This window comes from Salmo salar, chromosome ssa04 (genome assembly GCF_905237065.1).
Source record: "Salmo salar chromosome ssa04, Ssal_v3.1, whole genome shotgun sequence".
In the NCBI taxonomy this organism is placed as follows: Eukaryota; Metazoa; Chordata; class Actinopteri; order Salmoniformes; family Salmonidae; genus Salmo; species Salmo salar.
The window spans coordinates 11,765,053-11,790,383 of NC_059445.1; the positions used below are offsets into that span (position 1 = coordinate 11,765,053).

Here is a 25,331-nt window from a genome sequence, read left to right on the forward strand (position 1 = left end):
TGTCTGTCTGTCTGTCTGTCTGTCTGTCTGATCCACATGTATAGTACTGTATATAGTTGGTCTCAATCTTCCCTTGTTGATTGGGTGGTTGTGTGTGTGTGTGTGTGCGTGTGTGTGTGTGTGTGTGTGTGTGTGTGTGTGTGTGTGTGTGTGTGTGTGTGTGTGTGTGTGTGTGTGTGTGTGTGTGTGTGTGTGTGTGTGTGTGTGTGTGTGTGTGTGTGTGTGTGTGTGTGTGTGTGTGTGTGTGTGTGTGTGTGTGTGTGTGTGTGTGTGTGTGTGTGTGTGTGTGTGTGGTCATCCTAAACGTACCATCCTAGTGGGGGCGTGATCTGTCCCACTCCTCCAGGGGAGAGGGGGTAGAAGTTGGTCATGTCTGGCCCGGGGTGATGCCGCTGCATGCCTGTAGAGAGACAGGATGAGTGGTACTGTCCTGTATGAAAAGGAACAGAACATGCATTCAATGACCCGACCATGAAGATGACGCGTTGTCCCAACGTTGTTGAAACGTTGCTGTAATAGACACCATATTGTAACAGTGTTTGGAGCCTTGCTTGTTATTGATACTGTACATTATTGTTAGAACATTTAATGACCGTGAATGAGGGGTAACCACCCAATAATATTTGGGTGTGCGTGTACACTCCCATCTTTGAATGGTTTGATCCTGCATGTCACTGACATGACAAGGACATCTGTGCCAGGCAGCGTTGGAATTCAGTGTATGAACTGTACGTGTGTGTGGCTGTGTGCCAAGTGTGTATTATTATAATAGATACAGAAAGGTTCACATTAGCCCCCATGTAGCCCTCCAGTCCCCCCATGTAGGCCTCCAGTCCCTCTAGTCCCCCCATGTAGCCCTCCAGTCCCCCCATGTAGCCCTCCAGTCCCCCCATGTAGGCCTCCAGTCCCTCTAGTCCCCCCATGTAGCCCTCCAGTCCCTCCAGTCCCTCTAGTCCCCCCATGTAGCCCTCCAGTCCCTCCAGTCCCTCTAGTCCCCCCATGTAGCCCTCCAGTCCCTCTAGTCCCCCCATGTAGCCCTCCAGTCCCCTCCAGTCCCTCTAGTCCCCCCATGCTCCAGTCCCTCTAGTCCCCCCATGTAGCCCTCCAGTCCCTCCAGTCCCTCTAGTCCCCCCCATGTAGCCCTCCAGTCCCTCCAGTCCCCCCCCCATGTAGCCCTCCAGTCCCTCCAGTCCCTCTAGTCCCCCCCATGTAGCCCTCCAGTCCCTCCAGTCCCTCTAGTCCCCCCATGTAGCCCTCCAGTCCCTCCAGTCCCTCTAGTCCCCCCATGTAGCCCTCCAGTCCCTCCAGTCCCTCTAGTCCCCCCCATGTAGCCCTCCAGTCCCTCCAGTCCCCCCATGTAGCCCTCCAGTCCCTCCAGTCCCTCTAGTCCCCCCGTGTAGCCCTCCAGTCCCTCTAGTCCCCCCATGTAGCCCTCCAGTCCCTCTAGTCCCCCCATGTAGCCCTCCAGTCCCTCTAGTCCCCCCATGTAGCCCTCCAGTCCATCTAGTCCCCCCATGTAGCCCTCCAGTCCCTCCAGTTCCTCTAGTCCCCCCATGTAGCCCTCCAGTCCCTCTAGTCCCCCCATGTAGCCCTCCAGTCCCTCTAGTCCCCCCATGTAGCCCTCCAGTCCCTCCAGTCCCTCTAGTCCCCCCATGTAGCCCTCCAGTCCCTCTAGTCCCCCCCATGTAGCCCTCCAGTCCCTTCAGTCCCCACATGTAGCCCTCCAGTCCCTACAGTCCCTCTAGTCCCCCCATGTAGCCCTCCAGTCCCTCTAGTCCCCCATGTAGCCCTCCAGTCCCTCTAGTCCCCCCATGAAGCCCTCCAGTCCCTCCAGTCCCTCTAGTCCCCCCATGTAGCCCTCCAGTCCCTCTAGTCCCCCATGTAGCCCTCCAGTCCCTCCAGTCCCCCCATGTAGCCCTCCAGTCCCTCCAGTCCCTCTAGTCCCCCCATGTAGCACTTCAGTCCCTCCAGTCCCTCTAGTCCCCCATGTAGCCCTCCAGTCCCTCTAGTCCCCCCATGTAGCCCTCCAGTCCCTCTAGTCCCCCATGTAGCCCTCCAGTCCCTGCAGTCCCTCCAGTCCCTCTAGTCCCCCCATGTAGCCCTCCAGTCCCTCCAGTCCCCCCCATGTAGCCCTCCAGTCCCTCCAGTCCCTCTAGTCCCCCCCATGTAGCCCTCCAGTCCCTCCAGTCCCTCTAGTCCCCCCATGTAGCCCTCCAGTCCCTCCAGTCCCTCTAGTCCCCCATGTAGCCCTCCAGTCCCTCTAGTCCCCCATGTAGCCCTCCAGTCCCTCTAATCCCCCATGTAGCCCTCCAGTCCCTCCAGTCCCTCTAGTCCCCCCCATGTAGCCCTTCAGTCCCCCTAGTCCCCCATGTAGCCCTCCAGTCCCTCTAGTCCCCCCATGTAGCCCTCCAGTCCCTCTAGTCCCCCATGTAGCACTCCAGTCCCTCCAGTCCCTCTAGTCCCCCCATGTAGCCCTCCAGTCCCTCCAGTCCCCCCATGTAGCCCTCCAGTCCCTCCAGTCCCTCTAGTCCCCCCATGTAGCCCTCCAGTCCCTCCAGTCCCTCTAGTCCCCCCCATGTAGCCCTCCAGTCCCTCCAGTCCCCCCCATGTAGCCCTCCAGTCCCTCCAGTCCCTCTAGTCCCCCCGTGTAGCCCTCCAGTCCCTCTAGTCCCCCCATGTAGCCCTCCAGTCCCTCTAGTCCCCCCATGTAGCCCTCCAGTCCCTCTAGTCCCCCCATGTAGCCCTCCAGTCCCTCTAGTCCCCCCATGTAGCCCTCCAGTCCCTCCAGTCCCCCCATGTAGCCCTCCAGTTCCTCCAGTCCCTCTAGTCCCCCCCATGTAGCCCTCCAGTCCCTCCAGTCCCTCTAGTCCCCCCATGTAGCCCTCCAGTCCCTCCAGTCCCTCCAGTCCCCCATGTAGCCCTCCAGTCCCTCTAGTCCCCCCATGTAGCCCTCCAGTCCCTCCAGTCCCTCTAGTCCCCCCATGTAGCCCTCCAGTCCCTCCAGTCCCTCTAGTCCCCCCATGTAGCCCTCCAGTCCCTCTAGTCCCCCATGTAGCAATCCAGTCCCTCTAATCCCCCATGTAGCCCTCCAGTCCCTCCAGTCCCTCTAGTCCCCCCCATGTAGCCCTCCAGTCCCCCTAGTCCCCCCATGTAGCCCTCCAGTCCCCCTAGTCCCCCCATGTAGCCCTCCAGTCCCTCTAGTCCCCCCATGTAGCCCTCTAGTCCCTCTAGTCCCCCCATGTAGCCCTCCAGTCCCTCTAGTCCCCCATGTAGCACTCCAGTCCCTCCAGTCCCTCTAGTCCCCCCATGTAGCCCTCCAGTCCCTCCAGTCCCCCCATGTAGCCCTCCAGTCCCTCCAGTCCCTCTAGTCCCCCCCATGTAGCCCTCCAGTCCCTCCAGTCCCTCTAGTCCCCCCATGTAGCCCTCCAGTCCCTCCAGTCCCTCTAGTCCCCCATGTAGCCCTCCAGTCCCTCCAGTCCCTCTAGTCCCCCCCATGTAGCCCTCCAGTCCCTCCAGTCCCTCTAGTCCCCCCATGTAGCCCTCCAGTCCCTCCAGTCCCTCTAGTCCCCCCATGTAGCCCTCCAGTCCCTCTAATCCCCCATGTAGCCCTCCAGTCCCTCCAGTCCCTCTAGTCCCCCCATGTAGCCCTCCAGTCCCCCTAGTCCCCCCATGTAGCCCTCCAGTCCCCCTAGTCCCCCCATGTAGCCCTCCAGTCCCTCCAGTCCCCCCATGTAGCCCTCCAGTCCCCCCATGTAGCCCTCCAGTCCCCCCATGTAGCCCTCCAGTCCCCCCCATGTAGCCCTCCAGTCCCTCTAATCCCCCATGTAGCCCTCCAGTCCCTCCAGTCCCTCCAGTCAGAGTGTTCATTAAGGCCTGTCTCTCTCTGTGCTTCCTGTAATGCTCCTTACAGAGAGCATTCACTGGGGCCCTGCCCTGTCACTGGGTCCTCAACACAGCTAAGCTCTCCCTCTCTTCATCAACGCTAGGCCTCTTGGGCTTCAAGGTCAAGGGCTCTCAGCCTACCTCCGCTTGTTGTGGAGGCTGGCGAGAAGTTAAACTGGGATGGAAGGATGGAGAGAGGGAGGAGGGTAAAGGAAATTAAGGACCCTAGTAAATGGATCTGTCAGACTGGGAGCTATGGTCAAGGGAGTGCTGTGTAGGCCCGTGTAGAAGGCCCTGCAGTGACACACACACACATAGAAGAAGGCAAATGCCTCCAGATTAACACCATCTCCTAATCCCAGATGGATCCATGCTTCCCCCCCCCTCCTCTCCACTCCCCTCTTTCTTCTCAGGCTGCAGTCTGATGGGGTCTAACTCCTTCGGAGCGGCAGAGACAGGAGGCTTATCTCCAAAGCCACTGTAGCAACGCTGGATTCCAGCACCCCCAGCCCACTTATTCACCACCCCAGTCTCAGGGTGCTCTGTAGGGCACTAGGGAAGGAGGGAGAGGGAGCGAAAGGTGGGGGAGCGTGAGAGAGAGGAATGGGGGATGTAAGGAAGGGTAAGGAGCATGGGGCGGAGGGAAAGTGAGAAGGTAGTGAAGGATAGGAAAGTCAGGAGGGAAGGGAGAGATAGAGATGGAGTGAGGGGAGCTCAGTGTTAACACTGTCACTCAAGGCACTAAAAAGGTGCAGAATTACTCGCTCACGTTCACATCAACATCCTTCCCACCATTTTACCCTGCTAGCCTTGCTTCTGAACCATTTTCATAACCTTGTCCACATGTAGACATAACTTGTATTTCAAAATATGATCTCGTATTAAAATATATTTTAAGTGTTACATTTTTATCATTGTAAATTACAATGTGAAGTCTGAAGTCTGTTCAAAGGGCTCCGGAGTTTGACCTTTGAGCCGACGTTACCGCCCGGCACATATTAGAGCTTATTATGACCCATAATGAGAACATCCATGATTTCTTAAATAATTAACGAGAAGATCAAAGTCCTGATTCCGCTATGGAGTGCAGCGAGTCGATTGGCTGATGAAAATGAGAGCGAGAGAGCGAGTGAGCAAGAGAACAAGAAGGCAAAAGTGTGATAGAAAGAGTAAGAGAAAGAGCGAAAGAGAAAGCACAAGAGAGAGAGAGAGAGATGGATAGAGACTACCCTCTCTGCTTCCTACATATCTTTATCTCTTCTACAGTACCTAGACCTGGAAATGCCATGGGACTTCATTTACAGCTAATTCATCTAGCAGATCTCTTCTACATGGACCAGTCCAGGCTATGGGAGTGTGTGGGTCGATTCAGACTCAGATCTCCTCCAGCGGTTTCTTCATATAACTCCATCCTGTGCTATGTTTATCATCAACTCTCATACTCAATCCCTGGGAACTACTCAGACCAAAATGTATGAGGACTGTAAATGAGGACCAAAATGTATTAAAAAAACGGAGCCCTATTGAAGGCATTACTGTAAAGAAATCCTGTAGCTACAAGGGAAGTGAATGACTTTCTGGGACAAATGCAGCCTTTCACTAAATCCACAATTCAGTCGTCCTGCTGTGTACCGGTACATAAGATCACTACAGTGTCTGGATAGATCTGGTGTATGGCGGCCATATTGGATTATTTACTCAACTGCTCCGTCATCACACATCGCATCCTGTCTGGTCTGCCTCCTGCTTTTAAGTGGGGGCCGGTGCGTGGCAGCCCGGAAGGAAGAGGGGAGGAGAGGAGAGGGGAGGGGAGCGCATATGGAGGGCCGGGGCCAAACCAGTACAAGACTTATGAACCTCTGCCAAAGTCTCACCCTGACTGTGCCTGGGCTTTCCAACTGCCTTTATGCTCTAGCGCCTGTCAGGGGTTTTACTGTGACGTTTTTTACCCAGACAGACAGTCTGTCAGGAGTTTTACTGTGACGTTTTTTACCCAGACAGACAGTCTGTCAGGGGTTTTACTGTGACGTTTTTTACCCAGACAGACAGTCTGTCAGGAGTTTTACTGTGACGTTTTTTACCCAGACAGACAGTCTGTCAGGAGTTTTACTGTGACGTTTTTTACCCAGACAGACAGTCTGTCAGGAGTTTTACTGTGACGTTTTTTACCCAGACAGACAGTCTGTCAGGGGTTTTACTGTGACGTTTTTTACCCAGACAGACAGTCTGTCAGGAGTTTTACTGTGACGTTTTTTACCCAGACAGACAGTCTGTCAGGGGTTTAACTGTGACGTTTTTTACCCAGACAAACAGGGAAATAGTATTATATAGGGTGACGAATGGAGGGGTAAAAAAAGAGTAGAGAAAGATAGAGAAGAACGATAGAGAGGAAATAAAAGGGGTTTTCAGCAGTGCAGTGTGGTAAGGCCCTGACAGCCGTGCCTGTCTGAGGAGCTCTCTGCTTGATTCAGGTAGGTGGGGAGATGCGGTACGCTGTGTGGAGGAAGGTGTTCTACTTTTCTTTCTCTGAGACAGAACGTCACACAACCACCTTGTGTAGGTGGCTGGGTGAACTTCTGCGTTACATTTCCCTCTGAGGAATAGCTTTGGCTTCATGCCTCTTTGTGGAGATGGGTAGTGATGAATACGGTGCGATGTGAAAATCTTTACTACACTGAACAAAAATATAAAAAATGGGCAACAATTTCAACGATTTTACAGAGTTACAGTTCATATTAGAAAAATCTGTCAATTGAAATAAATTCTATGGATTTCACATGACTGGGAATACAAATATGCCTTTGTTGGTCACAGATACCTTTAAAAACAAGAAGGTAGGGGCATGGATCAGAAAACTAGTCAGTATCTAGTGTGACCACCATTTGCCTCATGCTGTTGATTGTATCCTGTGGAATGTTGTCCCACTCCTCTTCAATGGCTGTGCGAAGTTGCCGGATATTGGCGGGAACTGGAGCATCCCAAACATGCTCAGTGGGTGACATGTCTAGTGAGTGTGCAGGCCATGGAAGAACTGGGACATTTTCAGCTTCCAGAAATTGTGTACAGATCCTTGCGACATGGGGCCGTGCATTATCATGCTGAAACATGAGGTGATGGCGGCAGATGAATGGCACGACAATGGGCCTCAGGATCTCGTCACGGTATCTCTGTGCATTCAAAATGCCATCGATAAAATGCAACTGTGTTAGTTGTACGTAGCTTATGCCTGTCCATACCATAACCCCACCGCCACCATGGGGCGCACATGTTGACGTAAGCAAACCGCTCGCCCACACGACGCCATCTGCCCGGTACAGATGAACCGGGATTCACCTCTGAAGAGCACACTTCTCCAGCGTGCCAGAGGCCATCACAGGTGAGCATTTGCCCACTGAAGTAGGTTACGACGCAGGACTGCACGAGCTTCTCTGAGACGGTTTCTGACAATTCTTCGTTGTGCAAACCCACAGTTTCATCAGCCGTCCGGGTGGCTGGCTTCAGACGATCCCGCAGGTGATGAAGCCGGATGTGGAGGTCCTGGGCTGGTATGGTTACATGGGGTCCGCGGTTGTGAGGCCCGGTTGGACGTACTGCCAAATTCTCTAAAACGATGTTGGAGGTGTCTTATGGTAGAGAAATGGACATTGAATTCTCTGGCAACAGCTCTGGTGGACGTTCCCGCAGTCAGCGTGCAAATTGCACGCTCCCTCAAAACATGAGACATCTGTGTCATCGTGTTGTGTGACAAAACTGCACATTTTAGAGTGGCCTTAGAATGACCCCAACACAAGGTGTGTAATGATCATGCAGTTTAATTAACTTCTTGATATTCCACACCTGTCAGGTGGATGGATTATCTTGGCAAAAGACAAATGCTCACTAACAGGGATGTAAACAAATGTGTGTACAAAATATGTGTCTCCTTTGTGTTACCATGGTTAATGATGTCCACTGCTTTAGTGATTTGAGGGGAGGAGGGCATTGGCTACCTTGTTTGGGGTTGACGTCCTGGGGGTGGTGTCCGGAGTGGGGTCCGGGGGCGAAATGTTCGTCGCTGTATGTGATGAGGGGGGTGAGCGGATGGACCGCATGCGACGGCTGCACCACCGGAACCTTATTGGACTGGAACGGAGAGGGAGAGAGAGAGAGAGAGGAGGACACCATGAGAGAGGCAGAACACATTAAACAAGGCATTACATTGCCTTTCCTCAATTCAGCTAGCAGCTAGCATTTCCACAGTTTTCCAGCGCTAAATCAAGTCCCGGCCCTCTCTCAAATGACAAGGGTACGGCCGTTTGGTGATTTGTGTAGCCCACACACACACCCACACCCACACACACAGAAAAAGGAGTTGGTAAGATGAAAGGGGTGGTGCAGTCACAATTTTCCTGTTTTTAATTATATTTCCACACCATGGGGTCGAAATAAGACTCTGAAATTGTGAAAATGCCCTTTTAGTGTAAGAGATTTTGGATTTCAGCCTGTTCAGGTGGCATGGAGTTTCTGGCCCACGGCATGACATCACAATCTGATCTGATTATTCTGACCAATGACCAGTAATCTTTTATTTACACATGTATCCTCCATACTTTGAAGGGGTAACTGCGGTAGGCTCTAGAGTCTCTAAACGATCTAATCCGCCAATCAGGGTTGTGTATGTAAATATATTTAAATTTGTATCAACACGCCCACACGATCAGACTGAGCATTTCAATGGCATAAGGAGGCTCAGGGAAATAAATGATTACAAATATATTTTGCTCAAGTGGCATGGAGTTTCATTTTCATGAAATAAACAGTGATTTATTAGACATATGTGATGCTAAAAAAGAATATATAAAAAAACTGCATGGGGGCTTTAATGGAACAGTAAAAAATAAAACACCTTCCCACAGGGCAGGTCTCAATGTACTCCCCTTCCAGCTTTTCCCCAACACCTCAAAACTTTGTTTAGCCGTGGTCCGTGAGTACTGCCCCTATTTCCTGCCTAAGGGCAGAGGGGGTTGGAAAGAAGGGGGAGAGTGGAAGAGAAAGCCCCACAGGGTAGAGTTAGAGCAGAGGTCTTAGCAGTGAGATCAAAGGCAGTCATTAGCCGGTGAATAAGAGGAGTTCATTACAGAGCCAGAGCCGGGGGAAGGAGGAGAGAAGGAGGGATGAGCGATGGAGGAGGGGTGGTGGAGAGAGAAAAAGATAGGGCAAGAGAAAGAGGGAAGGATGACAAGAGACAGAAGGAGGACGAGAGAGGGAAGGAGGACGAGAGAGAGAAAGAACATGTTTCCCATGCCGATACAGCCCCTTGAATTGAAAGAGAGAGATTTGAAAGAGAAGGACAAGAAAGGGAAGGAGAGAGAAAACGAGAGAGAGGACGAGAGAGAGATATCATAGAGACGTCTGCAGTAGAACCAAAAGGCAGGGTTATTCACGTCAGCAGTGGTCTGGCCACAGCACCCCCTTTCCTACCACCCCCCACCCTTAGGATGACTCACAGAGGCCTGCACCCCCCCCTCCCCTCCAACCCGGCCAGCCCCCCAGCCGCTTACACGCTCCAACAGCACTGAACACATGGTACTGCTTAGTCATGCTAAATCTACTACTCACAATCAGAGCACCCAGCACTGACCCTGGACCTGCTTGACTTGTAGAGTCAAAACAGCCTTTCTAAAGGATATATGGCCTTGTCTGAAAAAACGATCACTCTAATCCGGTGTGTATAAGAATGATGGGTAAACGTATAGCATGATATTTCAAAAGGCTATACGCTTGATCTGACAGTCATCCATCAACCCATCCTACACATTTTGACTACACCCAATCTTGCCCAACATATAACAAATGCTATCCCTAAACAAACAAACAAACATACGCATATATATATATATATATATACAGTTGAAGTAAGAAGTTTACATACACTTAGGATGGAGTCATTAAAACTCGTTTTTCAACCACTCCACAAATTCCTTGTTAACAAACTATAGTTTTGGCAAGTCGGTTAGGACATCTACTTTGCGCATGACACAAGTAATTTTTCCAACAATTGTTTACAGACAGATTATTTCACGTATAATTCACTGTATCACAATTCCAGTGGGTCAGAAGTTTACATACACTAAGTTGACTGTGCCATTAAACAGCTTGGAAAATTACAGAAAATGATGTCATGGCTTTAGAAGCTTCTGATAGGCTAATTGACATCATTTGAGTCAATTGGAGGTATACCTGTGGATGTATTTCAAGGCCTACCTTCAAACTCAGTGCCTCTTTGCTTAACATCATGGGAAAATCAAAAGAAATCAGCCAAGACTGTTTGGCCATAATGACCATCGTTATGTTTGGAGGAAAAAGGGGAAGGCTTGCAAGCCGAAGAACACCATCCCAACCGTGAAGCACGGGGGTGGCAGCATCATGTTGTGGGGATGCTTTGCTGCAGGAGGGATTGGTGCACTTCACAAAATAGATGGCATCATGAGGGTGGAAAATTATGTGGATATATTGAAGCAACATCTCAAGACATCAGTCAGGAAGTTAAAGCTTGGTCGCAAATGACCCCAAGCATACTCCCAAAGTTGTGGCAAAATGGCTTAAGGACAACAAAGTCAAGGTATTGGAGTGGCCATCACAAAGCCCTGACCTCAATCCTTTTGAAAATGTGTGGGCAGAACTGAAAAAGCGTATGCGAGCAAGGAGGCCTACAAACCTGACTCAGTTACACCAGCTCTGTCAGGAGGAATGGGCCAAAATTCACCCAATTTATTGTGGGAAGCTTGTGGAAGGCTACCCGAAACGTTTGACCCAAGTTAAACAATGTAAAGGCAATGCTACCAAATACTAATTGAGTGTATGTAAACTTCTGACCCACTGGGAATGTGATGAAAGAAATAAAAGCTGAAATAAATAATTCTCTCTACTATTATTCTGACACTTCACATTCTTAAAATAAAGTGGTGATGCTAAAACAGGGCATTTTTACAAGGATTAAATGTCAGGAATTGTGAAAAACATATTTAAATGTATTTGGCTAAGGTGTATGTAAATGTACGACTTCAACTGTGTATGTATATATATATATATATATATATATATATATATATATATATATATATAAATAAATAAATAAAACACCACTAGGTGACTTTCATTGGCTTGATTTGCAGTGAGGCGATTCGTGCTAAGGTGACATTCTCAGCATGCTAATTTGTGGCAGGGCCACTACTCCCCCTGGAATTTCCTGTGTTGCCGGACCGGACCCCTCACAGACTGGCACCAAACTACCCCCTCTGGGAATGTCCTAACCAGGGGTTTAGCAGTAGGGTGGGGTGGATCTCAGCTATGCACACCTTACTAAAAGGGCCTTCATGTGTGTCAGATTCCGGAGCCTGGTTAAGCATCAAGACCCCCAGGTCTCAGCCCTCTCTCTTTTGCTCTCTCTCTCTCTCACACACACACACACACACACACACACACACACACACACACACACACACACACACACACACACACACACACACACACACACACACACACACACACACACTCCAGCATCAAACATATCAAGTACGTTTGGCTTGACCACCTCTTACGTAATGTTGGATCCTGCCTCAAAATAGTCCAACATTTTCAGAACTAATTTGCATAGTAATGAAAAACACCAAAAAGGGGTTCTGATCAAAAATAGAGTGAGCATCAACTACAAAAGATTATCTCAATCCAACTTCAAACAAAATTAGCTCACTCATAGCAACTAATTAGTCCCTAAACCCTGGCTCTACAGTCCTGACGTCTCAAGCCCTGGAGAACCCAGGTCAGCCAGGGTCAAAGGTCAGGGGATAATCTGTGTGTTGGAATAGCTTTAACGGCACTTTATCCCACCAGGCTGAGGACCGAAGAGGACTCCCAAGTAGAGGGCCTGAATTGGGCCTGGAGCAGCCAGGGACATGCCTGTACTAGCTGGGGCTAAAATTATACCATCCTCACCCCTCTTCTCTTAATTGTTACGCCTTTCAGCTCACATTTGCTTCCCTGCGGGAACGAGATAAGAACCTGGATGGGGGATTTTCATTTAAGCTCTCCAATCTTCGGGTTCTCTTCTCCGACAGAGGGAGAGAGAGAGGATGGAGAGAGGGAGAGAGAGAGAGGATGGAGAGAGGGAGAGAGAGAGAGAGGATGGAGAGAGAGAGAGAGAGAGAGAGAGAGAGAGAGAGAGAGAGGATGGAGAGAGAGAGAGAGAGAGAGAGAGAGAGAGAGAGAGAGAGAGAGAGAGAGAGAGATGCAGTCATTGATGCAGGTACACACACAAACCCGTGCACACACTTCCCCCAATATCTCCAGCTCCATCCCATGGCAGAAAAACCAACACGGCCCGCTTGCTGACGGACTCTCTGGCACCTGAGAAAGCCGGGGAGCTTTAGAAATGCCCTTGCCTCCACCATATTGGAGAAGACCTCTTTTGTGCTCTTCCAGTTGCAGCTGTCACAGCCCATTTCTCTCAACTTCTTAATAAACTGTGCCTCCATTGTGTGCCGTCCTTAAGGCTAAATCCACCAGGGGAAACCTGGGGGCTTCTGTGACCGACACAGCTTTTACTGAATCTAGGAGGCACATATGCATCCTCTACCTAAACCATAGCTCTACTACCAGCCAGTACCATCCTCTGACTAAACTGTAGCACCACTATTAGCCACTAGCCAGTACCATCCTCTACCTAAACCATAGCTCTACTACCAGCCAGTACCATTCTCTGACTAAACTGTAGTACCACTATTAGCCACTAGCCAGTACCATCCTCTACCTAAACCATAGCACCACTATTAGCCACTAGCCAGTACCATCCTCTACCTAAACCATAGCACCACTATTAGCCACTAGCCAGTACCATCCTCTACCTAAAGCATAGCACCACTACTAGCCACTAGCCAGCACCATCCTCTACCTAAACCATAGTCCACTATTAGCCACTAGCCAACACCATCCTCTACCTAAACCATAGTCCACTATTAGCCACTAGCCAGCACCATCCTCCACCTAAACCATAGTCCACTATTAGCCAGCACCATCCTCTAACTAAACCATAGCACCACTACTCTCCAGCACCATCCTCTACCTAACCATAGAACCACTACTCTCCAGCACCATCCTCTAACTAAACCATAGCTCCACTACTAGCCAGTACCATCCTCTACCTAAACCATAGCACCACTACTAGCCAGCACCATCCTCTAACTAAACCATAGCTCCACTACTAGCCACTAGCCAGCACCATCCTCTACCTAAACCATAGCACCACTACCAGCCAGCACCATCCTCTACCAAACCATAGCCCACTACTAGCCAGCACCATCCTCTAACTAAACCATAGCACCACTACTCTCCAGCACCATCCTCTAACTAAACCATAGCTCCACTACCAGCCACTAGTCAGCACCATCCTCTAACTAAACCATAGCACCACTACTAGCCACTAGCCAGCACCGTCCTCTACCTAAACCATAGCACCACTACTAGCCAGCACCATCCTCTACCTAAACCATAGTCCACTATTAGCCACTAGCCAGCACCATCCTCTACCTAAACCATAGCACCACTACTAGCCAGCACCATCCTCTACCTAAACCATAGCTCCACTACTAGCCACTAGCCAGCACCGTCCTCTACCTAAACCATAGCACCACTACTAGCCAGCACCATCCTCTACCTAAACCATAGTCCACTATTAGCCACTAGCCAGCACCATCCTCTACCTAAACCATAGCACCACTATTAGCCACTAGCCAGCACCATCCTCTACCTAACCATAGCACCGCTACTAGCCACCAGCCAGCACCATCCTCTACCTAACCATAGCACCACTACTAGCCAGCACCATCCTCTACCTAAACCATAGCACCACTACTAGCCACTAGCCAGCACCATCCTCTACCTAACCATAGCACCACTACCAGCCAGCACCATCCTCTACCTAAACCATAGCCCACTACTAGCCAGCAACATCCTCTAACTAAACCATAGCACCACTACTCTCCAGCACCATCCTCTAACTAAACCATAGCTCCACTACTAGCCACTAGCCAGCACCGTCCTCTACCTAAACCATAGCACCACTACTAGTCAGCACCATCCTCTAACTAAACCATAGCACCACTACTAGCCACTAGCCAGCACCGTCCTCTACCTAAACCATAGCACCACTACTAGCCAGCACCATCCTCTACCTAAACCATAGTCCACTATTAGCCACTAGCCAGCACCATCCTCTACCTAAACCATAGCACCACTATTAGCCACTAGCCAGCACCATCCTCTACCTAACCATAGCACCGCTACTAGCCACCAGCCAGCACCATCCTCTACCTAACCATAGCACCACTACTAGCCAGCACCATCCTCTACCTAAACCATAGTCCACTATTAGCCACTAGCCAGCACCATCCTCTACCTAACCATAGCACCACTATTAGCCACTAGCCAGCACCATCCTCTACCTAACCATAGCACCACTATTAGCCACTAGCCAGCACCATCCTCTACCTAACCATAGCACCGCTACTAGCCACCAGCCAGCACCATCCTCTACCTAACCATAGCACCACTACTAGCCAGCACCATCCTCTACCTAAACCATAGTCCACTACTTGCCACTAGCCAGCACCATCCTCTACCTAACCATAGCACCACTACTAAATCAAATCAAATCAAATTTATTTATATAGCCCTTCGTATATCATCTGATATCTCAAAGTGCTGTACAGAAACCCAGCCTAAAACCCCAAACAGCAAGCAATGCATGTGAAAGAAGCACGGTGGCTAGGAAAAACTCCCTAGGAAAAACTCCCTAGAAAGGCCAAAAACCTAGGAAGAAACCTAGAGAGGAACCAGGCTATGAGGGGTGGCCAGTCCTCTTCTGGCTGTGCAGGGTGGATATTATAACAGAACGTGGTCAAGATGTTAAAATGTTCATAAATGACCAGCATGGTCAAATAATAATAATCATAGTAGTTGTCGAGGGTGCAACAAGCACGTCTGGTGAACAGGTCAGGGTTCCATAGCCACAGGCAGAACAGTTGAAACTGGAGCAGCAGCACGGCCAGGTGGCAGCACCATCCTCTACCTAACCATAGCACCACTACTTGCCAGCACCATCCTCTAACTAAACCATAGCCCACTACTAGCCAGCACCATCCTCTACCTAACCATAGCACCACTACTAGCCAGCACCATCCTCTAACTAAACCATAGCCCACTACTAGCCAGCACCATCCTCTACCTAAACCATAGCACCACTACTAGCCACTAGTCAGCACCATCCTCTACCTAAACCATAGCACCGCTACTAGCCAGCACCATCCTCTAACTAAACCATAGCACCACTACTAGCCACTAGTCAGCACCATCCTCTACCTAAACCATAGCACCACTACTAGCCAGCACCATCCTCTACCTAAACCATAGCACCACTACTAGCCAGCACCATCCTCTACCTAAACCATAGCACCGCTACTAGCCAGCACCATCCTCTAACTAAACCATAGCACCACTACTAGCCACTAGTCAGCACCATCCTCTACCTAAACCATAGCACCACTACTAGCCAGCACCATCCTCTACCTAAACCATAGCACCACTACTAGCCAGCACCATCCTCTACCTAAACCATAGCACCACTACTAGCCAGCACCATCCTCTACCTAAACCATAGCACCACTACTAGCCAGCACCATCCTCTAACTAAACCATAGCACCACTACTAGCCAGCACCATCCTCTAACTAAACCATAGCCCACTACTAGCCACTAGTCAGCACCATCCTCTACCTAAACCATAGCACCACTATCAGCCAGCACCATCCTCTACCTAACCATAGCACCACTATCAGCCAGCACCATCCTCTAACTAAACCATAGCCCACTACTAGCCACTAGTCAGCACCATCCTCTACCTAAACCATAGCACCACTATCAGCCAGCACCATCCTCTACCTAACCATAGCACCACTATCAGCCAGCACCATCCTCTAACTAAACCATAGCACCACTACTAGCCAGCACCATGCTCTAGCTAAACCATAGCACCACTACTAGCCACTAGTCAGCACCATCCTCTACCTAAACCATAGCACCACTATCAGCCAGCACCATCCTCTACCTAACCATAGCACCACTATCAGCCAGCACCATCCTCTAACTAAACCATAGCACCACTACTAGCCAGCACCATGCTCTAGCTAAACCATAGCACCACTACTAGCCAGCACCATCCTCTAACTACACCATAGTTCCACTACTAGCCACTAGCCAGCACCATCCTCTAACTAAACCATAGCCCACTATTAGCCAGCACCATCCTCTACCTAAACCATAGCACCACTATCAGCCAGCACCATCCTCTAACTAAACCATAGCACCACTACTAGCCAGCACCATGCTCTAGCTAAACCATAGCACCACTACTAGTCAGCACCGTCCTCTACCTAAACCATAGCTCCACTACTAGCCAGCACCATCCTCTAACTAACCCATAGCACCACTACTAGCCAGCACCATCCTCTAACTAAACCATAGATCCACTACTAGCCACTAGCCAGCACCATCCTCTAACTAAACCATAGCACCACTACTAGCCAGCACCGTCCTCTACCTAAACCATAGCTCCACTACTAGCCACTAGCCAGCACCATCCTCTAACTAAACCATAGCACCACTACTAGCCAGCACCATCCTCTACCTAAACCATAGCACCACTACTAGCCAGCACCATCCTCTACCTAAACCATAGCACCACTACTAGCCACTAGCCAGCACCATCCTCTACCTAAACCATAGCACCACTACTAGCCAGCACCATCCTCTAACTAAACCATAGCTCCACTACTAGCCACTAGCCAGCACCATCCTCTAACTAAACCATAGCACCACTACTAGCCAGCACCATCCTCTACCTAAACCATAGCTCCACTACTAGCCACTAGCCAGCACCGTCCTCTACCTAAACCATAGCTCCACTACTAGCCACTAGCCAGCACCGTCCTCTACCTAAACCATAGCTCCACTACTAGCCACTAGCCAGCACCATCCTCTACCTAAATCACAGCACCAAGATGTCTGTATACAGATGCAAAAATAAAATGCTAAATTGTCACAATATTAAATGTACACGGAGAGTTTTGGGGGACTTGACTTGCACAAGGAGAAGGAAGGGGTATTTCTGTTCCCCCAGAAAACAAGTCATTGGAGAAAACAAGGGGAAAGCAAGTCATTGGAGGTGACCGGGCACAACTGAAGGAGCTGCCATTTTAAAACTTTATTAGTTCAGGTGGTTTCTTATGGACTAGCCGCACCTTCCTTCCTTTAAACCACTCCCTGCTTCAAGTTTACAAAGAATACAATTTTTTTTAAATACTTTTGTACTAAGCTCTTAGAGGAAGTGGTTGCACAGCTCTGACTTGACCACGACCGTGGAGGGTCATGCAATGTCGCCGCGATTTGATCGCCCCTTCTTATCCCCCGTGACGATGGCTCAAACTGTGGCGGCAGCGTTCTTTTTTAATGTCAGGGAAGAAATAGGCTTAGGTTCTCTTCTCTATTCATATTTCACACACAGAGACAGAGAGAGGGCACGGATTTGGAAATAAACGTTCCGTTTGAGAATTTTATAACCAGGCTTGGCCGGGCCCTTTTCAAGCGGCCTCAGATGTGGTTTGAAAAGAAATTCATTGCGCAGAACTGGAGCTGGCAGAGAGCCACGGTGTTTGAGAGGAGAAACCCTAGCGCCAACGCTTTGCTTTGTAACAGAACAGGGAGGCTCAATGCCTTGGCGTGCTGCTCTCTCTCTGTGTGTGTGTGTGTGTGTGTGTGTGTGTGTGTGTGTGTGTGTGTGTGTGTGTGTGTGTGTGTGTGTGTGTGTGTGTGTGTGTGTGTGTGTGTGTGTGTGTGTGTGTGTGTGTGTGTGTGTGTGTGTGTCACAAATGGGGGGTGCTGCTTGGGTAAAGGAAACTGGTGTCTTGTGTGAAGAGGGTTGGATGGAGGTTAGATGGATGGGTGGTCGGATACAACCCAGTTCATTTCCTGGGTGACCCCACTGCTGTTAGATTTATGGTTGTATTCCACACAGAGTCAGGATCTAGTATGGGTACCATTGTGAGGGAGCGTAGTCATTCTGCTGGTACAGATCAGTGTGTCTGTGCACACAAGTGCATATTTGTGTGTGTGTGTGTGTGTGTGTGTGTGTGTGTGTGTGTGTGTGTGTGTGTGTGTGTGTGTGTGTGTGTGTGTGTGTGTGTGTGTGTGTGTGTGTGTGTGTGTGTGTGTATACCTGTATGGGTATGCAGATGTCCGATCTTAATTTGATCAGTTTCTCATAGCAGGAAAAAAATCCTGCAGCAACAGCAAATGTGAATTATTATGTGGATTATAATTACATGGTCATTTTTGTAGGGGTTGATATATTTTTCAGTAAGGATTAATCAAGTCTGACATTATAAAGTGGAAATAACTAACTTTTTAAGTAGAGATGAGACTTTTTAGTCACGAATCTGGTTCTGGAGGCAGCTCTGCAGTGGTCACTAGGCGACACAGCCACAAAGTCCTAGAATCTGATTTTAAACCTAACCTTAAGCACACTGCTAACCCTAATGCCTAACACTGATATCGCCACCCCTTCCCTTGCATCGTGTACAGCGCTAGTCGACAGTTGGCTAACCCTGTCGTACAGTCTCAGATGGGAAGGGATTCTCCAGCCCTCACCACCTTTCCTTCCCCTACTGCCTGCTTGGCATCTCTAACTCTTCTCCCCCCCCCCCACCACTTGCCTTTTGTGCTCCACTCAATTATCCCTCGTCTGCCAAGTGAGGGGGGAGGGAAAACGAAAAAAGGGGGAAGTTTATAATAATCGCTTCCCACTTCTGTAATTTATATGCAATGAGGACTCAGCGTGCCCGTAGCTACAATCAAATGTGTGTCGGCGTTTCCACAAACCGTCGAGGACGGAGAGACTAAAGTGGCAGATTCCCATGATTCCCCATGCTGCTAAATCCGCTGACTGAAAAGCCCTTCCTCAGCTCCTCGCTGTTCTGTTATGCAGCCAGGGCCCTTTACCAGCCACACCTGAACATACACACGGTTACTGATTGAGTCTGGTCACGTACTCTGGGAGAGAGAGAGAGAGAGAGAGAGAGAGAGAGAGAGAGAGAGAGAGAGAGAGAGAGAGAGAGAGCGAGAGAGAGCGAGCGAGAGAGAGAGCGAGAGAGAGAGAGAGAGAGAGAGAGAGAGAGAGAGAGAGAGAGAGAGAGAGAGAGAGAGAAAGAGACAGAGAGAGAGAGAGAGAGAGAGAGAGAGAGAGAGAGAGAGAGAGAGAGAGAGAGAGAGAGAGAGCAATATGTGACCTGTTGCCACAAGGGAAACCAGTGAAGAACAAACACCATTGTAAATACAGACAGACAGACAGACAGACAGACAGACAGACAGACAGACAGACAGACAGACAGACAGACAGACAGACAGACAGACAGACAGACAGACAGACAGACAGACAGACAGACAGACAGACAGACAGACAGACAGACAGACAGACAGACAGACAGACCAAAGGTATAACCACAGACAACAGAATGTGTTGGCACCCTTAGATGGTTGGAAGAAACAGGAAGCATCCCGGTTTTCAGGGGGAAAGCAGAGAAGAGGTGAAGCCTGAAAACCGGATGCTTCCGGTTTCTTTTGAGCCCGCTCAGGCCTTTCTTTTACGCCTGCTACGTTAGGTTAATGTTCTGGTTAGCTTGACGATTACTCTTCTTGGCCAGTTCACACACATAATCCCGCTGCGTTATCCAGATGTCTGGATTGCTGCACACCTGCTTGACCACACGTGACCTTTTGGTCTGTGTTTCAGGCAGGACTGTTTGATGACAAGCTACACACAATCTGTCTATGAGTCAGTCAGCACATACTAGCATGTTAGAGGACAATCAATGTAAATACATACATTACAGAGGAAAATCACAGTGTATGCATACATACATTACAGAGGAAAATCTCAGTGCATACATACATTACAGAGGAAAATCACAATGTATACATACATTACAGAGGAAAAGCACAGTGTATACATACATTACAGAGGAAAATCACAGTGCATACATACATTACAGAGGAACATCACAGTGTATACATACATTACAGAGGAAAATCTCAGTGCATACATACATTACAGAGGAAAATCACAGTGCATACATACATTACAGAGGAAAATCTCAGTGTACATAGAGTACAGAGGAACATCACAGTGTACATACAGTACAGAGGAACATCACAGTGTACATACAGTACAGAGGAACATCACAGTGTACACATACAGTACATGAATGTAGACTCGATCGTCATGACACTTCAGCCTCTACTGAAATTATATCAGTCTTTCTCAGCTGAGAGAGAATTCATCTTGAAGTAAAGAACGGGGAGACCAACCAAGACGAGAACAAAACCAGCCCCGATCCTGCCTCTCCTAGCTTGTTTAAACACTTGTTCTCAGACGCAGTGCCACTGATGACTCCGTACAGGGCTACTGTAAAACGCTGTGAACACAAAGGCATTAGATAGAGAGAACTGTGGGCGTGGGGCTTACTAAAGCCCTATGGAGACATACATAGTCTGGCCAGGTGTTCCCTCTCAGTGGCTCTGTGTGTGTGGAATGCCTGACCTTTGCACTACAAAGGTGAGCAAACACACCCCCTCCAAAAACGGCCCCCTCCCAGTGTCTCTCCGTTTATAGGCCACAGAAAGAAAGGGACCACCACTCTCCTCTACCTCTCCACCAAACACACTACCAACCCGGGTGAAGTTTAAATAAATAACCAATTACTATTCCCAGAGTGGTTTGAACCCCCAGGAAGTCAGTCAGCCAGCCCAGCTCTCGGTGAAGTGTTAAAAATTGAACGTTTTATTGGCAGGATGGCCTTTTGGCCAGGGGGCTTAATGTAACGAAACCCAATTAATAAGAGAAGAAAGCCAGGCCGCCAGCGAGGGATGGAGGGAGGAGAGGGAGGGAAAGGGGGAGCGCCACGCGCCCAGGGTAATGAGAGGAACGAGGGGAGCGGAGGAGTGAACGAACGAGGGGATAGAGAGGAGTGGAGGAGGAAATGAAAGTCTGCCCCGGAGAGAAATGTACAGCCATGAACTGGAACCCCCCCCCCCCCCATTCCCCTCACCCCTGTCCTCAATCTCACAGCGTCAGTGACAGTCCAATAGTTCAGCCTAGTCTGAACTAGTTATTCCAAAACCTTACATTAACATTGACACCCCTGTTTTTTGAACTCTCAGCTTAAACTTCTCCCTTAACATATATTTGCATTGACCAAAACCCATTTGTCAATGCGACAGTGATGTTGACTGAATTACAGTGGGAATCTAACTCGCGAAGAAGCAGTCACTGATCATAAAACCTCCCTTAAACAACAAACGCCACCGTGAGAACATACAAACACCGTACATTAATGCACAGCGAGACACCACACGACGGGCACATAGCGAAACGCTAGACACACACAGCCTGCAAAACAAACACTAATGTACACACACACACATTCTAGGTTAGAGACTCCCATGTGTACACAGCCACCCACCCCCCCTCCCCCATACCCACAGTCATCCTGCTCTGCCTGCGTATGCAAACAAAGGGCCCCATTTACAGCTAAGTGTCATTTCTCCATATCACCAAACAGAAGCTCTGAATAGGACACAGATGAATTAGGAGGTATTACCCAACATCCTTGAGTTTTCAGATTGAGGATTCAACAGAGGCTGAATGGGAGGTTTCATAACCCAAACTCATTGACCCCTCTGGCTTCAAGTGTATTGCCCCAAGCGAACCAATCACTCTGGCTCGCACTCTCCTCTTATGAAGGTGCCAGTTGGGATAATGTGTGTGAAATAGGCCCGCTCTGATGAAAAGACCCAGGTTTCATTTTCTCAAAGTGTAGAAACTCCGTTCTTTCCTTGTGTGTTGGGGGAACTATGCCATTAGAAACACTGAGTTCTAACAACAAAGTCGCTGAACTCTCTATGGGGAAACACTTAAAGGACTATAGAGATGATCGTCCCCATCAAATGGGTTAAAGATGCTCTACAGCAATTTTTTTTACATTTCCTGTTGAAAAACAATATCCCAAGTACACATACAGTAATGTACATACAGTTGAAGTCGGAAGTTTACATACACCTTAGCCAAATACATTTAAACTCAGTTTTTCACAATTCCTGACATTTAATCCTAGTAAAAATTCCCTGTCTTAGGTCAGTTAGCATCACCACTTTATTTTAAGAATGTGAAGTGTCAGAATAATAGTAGAGAGAATTATTTATTTCAGCTTTTATTTCTTTCATCACATTCCCAGTGGGTCAGAAATTTACATACACTCAATTAGTATTTGGTAGCATTGCCTTTAAATTGTTTAACTTGGGTCAAATATTTCGGGTAGCCTTCCACAAGCTTCCCACAATAGGTTGGGTGAATTTTGGCCCATTCCTCCTGACAGAGCTGGTGTAACTGAGTCAGGTTTGTAGGCCTCCTTGCTCGCATACACTTTTTCAGTTCTGCCCACAAATTTTCTATAGGATTGATGTCAGGGCTTTGTGATGGCCACTCCAATACCTTGACTTTGTTGTCCTTAAGCCATTTTGCCACAACTTTGGAAGTATGCTTGGGGTCATTGTTCATTTGGAAGACCCATTTGCGACCAAGCTTTAACTTCCTGACTGATGTCTTGAGATGTTGCTTCAATATAGCCACATAATTTTCCTCCCTCATGATGCCATCTATTTTGTTAAGTGCACCAGTCCCTCCTGCAGCAAAGCACCCACCACAACATGATGCTGCCACCCCAGTGCTTCACGGTTGGGATGGTGTTCTTCAGCTTGCAAGCATCCCCCTTTTCCCTCCAAACATAATGATGGTCATTATGGCCAAATAGTTATATTTTTGTTTCATCAGACCAGAGGACATTTCTCCATAAAGTACGATCTTTGTCCCCATGTGCAGTTGCAAACCATAGTCTGGCTTTTTTATGCCGGTTTTGGAGCAGTGGCTTCTTCCTTGCTGAGCGACCTTTCAGGTTATGTTGATATAGGACTCGTTTTACTGTAGATATAGATACATTTGTACCTGTTTCCTTCAGCATCTTCACAAGGTCCTTTGCTGTTGTTCTGGGATTGATTTGCACTTCTCGCACCAAAGTCCGTTCATCTCTAGGAGACAGAACGCGTCTCCTTCCTGAGCGGTATGACGGCTGCGTGGTCCCATGGTGTTTATACTTGCGTACTATTGTTTGTACAGATGAACGTGGTACCTTCAGGCATTTGGAAATTGCTCCCAAGGATGAACCAGACTTGTGGAGGTCAACAATTTTTTCTGAGGTCTTGGCTGATTTCTTTTGATTTTCCCATGACGTCAAGCAAAGAGGCACTGAGTTTGAAGGTAGGCCTTGAAATACATCCATAGGTACACCTACAATTGACTCAAATTATGTCAATTAGCCTATCAGAAGCTTCTAAAGCCATGACATCATTTTCTGAAATTTTCCAAGCTGGCACAGTCAACTTAGTGTATGTAAACTTCTGACCCACTGGAATTGTGATACAGTGAATTGTAAGTGAAATAATCTGTCTGTAAACAATTGTTGGAAAAATTACTTGTGTCATGCACAAAGTTGATGTAATAACCAACTTGCCAAAACTATGTAAACGTCTGATTTCAACTGTACACTGAAGTATTTTGAGCAAAATGGTGTTGTTTTTTTACAACTGTTGACCATTCAAGGAGTTTCTCTTATGGGTTTACTCTGTTCATCCGCCACCCCTCTTGCTTGTGGGAACTATAGAGGAGCAAAGAAAACAGAAGAGGAAAGGCCCACCCCTCCCCACTAGTGCCATGTCATGTCATACCTGGACTACCTATTGAGATGGGCCTTTTGTTAGGTGAATCAGCTGAGGTGGAAAGGAGACTGGAGTGCATCTTTAAGGGGTGGTTAGAGGTTGTTTCAGGTGAGAGGTGGATGTGAGTTTAGAGACTTCCGAATGGTTCTGTGGAGGTAGGGTAGTATTTGGGGAAAAGGTGTGTGTTGGAGTTGGGCCAATGTTCTGAAGCTTAATGGTGGTTGAGTTATGTGAAAGTTGTGTTTGGGTTGTGTTGAGGTTGTGTGGGGATGTGGACCAGTGTTTTGAAGCTCAGTGGTGGGATTTGTGGTGGATGTGTGAAGTTTGTTTGAGCGATGTGTTGTGGGTGTGTGTGTGGGTGCACATGATTGTGCACGTGCGTGTGTGTGAGTGTGTGTGTGTGTGTGGGGGCAATGCTGGGCCAATGTTTTGAAGCCTTTTAGTGCCTTGCCTGGTAGTTGTGTGAAGGTTGTCAGAGCGTTGTGTGAAGGTTGACAGAGCGTTATGTGGGGGTTGGACTGGGTGTGTTTTGGCAGAGCCCGGGGCACCCTGCAGGATGTTCACCTTGCGACGGGGTGCAGGCCTCATTATCACAGCAGGACCTGGTCACATCAAAGAGCTGAGGAAAGGGCAAACATTCCACTGAAGTGCCACTGTCAGCAGGCCTGGCTACCCCCTACCAGCTTGACCAAGACCAGCAAGCGTGCTCACACACACACACACACACACACACACACACACACACACACACACACACACACACACACACGTTTTTTTGTTACCTATATAACGTAATCGCCACTTATCATGTACGAGCCCAGGCAAACACAGTGGAAAACCCCACAATGAATGAGTCACACAACAGACTGCAGTTCTTCTTCCTGGCAGAGTTTATTGGAGAGTGAGAACACACAAACTCTCCCACACACCCACTTCACCTAAAATGTCAAGCAAAATTGTGATTGACCATCTAGGGATCTCCACAACACATTTTTTTATAGAGTAAAATCTAAAATCGAGTGTACATTTTTTCTAGTTGGCTACAATATCAGCTAAGATGACAGAAATACTGGTTTCTAATGAGTTTCTAATGAGGTGATGGAGAGAAATGGAACTCTAGAGACCTCTGGTCTGAATCGGGTAACCGGTAAAGCTGACAACAAGTACAAGTTGTGCACCCGAATCCGGCACCGCTCTTTATTTTTCTTATTGAATCAAACGGCAAGTCTTTTTTTCTCCTCGTCGATCCATTTTTAGCTACTACCCCACTGCTGCATGAACACACTGCATGGTATATCACTAGAAACCTTTTGGACTGCCGAGTTGCTACATTCGTGCCAAGTTATCGCCACATTCACAACAACGAACGCTAGCGAGCTAGGACCCTTGGAGAGGCACACAAATGAAAACGCAGCGCAAGCTAATGTTTAGCGCTCGCTAAAACCCAAGCCTGAGTCTTCATAACACAATAACAGAAGGGGTAAATGGAGAGAAAAGAGAGAAAAACACCACAGAATGATTGGGAGAAAAAGTGCT

At 48.6% G+C, this 25,331-nt stretch overlaps 1 protein-coding gene across 17 annotated transcripts in view; it reads right to left on the reverse strand.

The window, feature by feature from the left end:
• LOC106602294 (lymphoid enhancer-binding factor 1) overlaps positions 1 to 25,331 on the reverse strand; it is a 62,126-nt gene that overhangs the window by 19,653 nt on the left and 17,142 nt on the right. For 13 of the 17 annotated variants that reach the window (XR_006769552.1, XR_006769551.1, XM_045716476.1 and 10 more), the window contains exons 4-5: positions 7,872 to 8,004; positions 310 to 430 (exon numbers count right to left, since the gene is read on the reverse strand). Coding sequence is in view for 13 of the 17 variants with exons in the window: in XM_045716476.1 (XP_045572432.1) it covers positions 310 to 430; positions 7,872 to 8,004 (254 nt within the window). In the remaining 4 variants the exon portion in view is untranslated. The remainder of the gene's footprint in view (positions 1 to 309; positions 431 to 7,871; positions 8,005 to 25,331) is intronic. The other 4 variants (XR_006769554.1, XR_006769553.1, XM_045716482.1 and 1 more) reach the window with 1 other exon arrangement.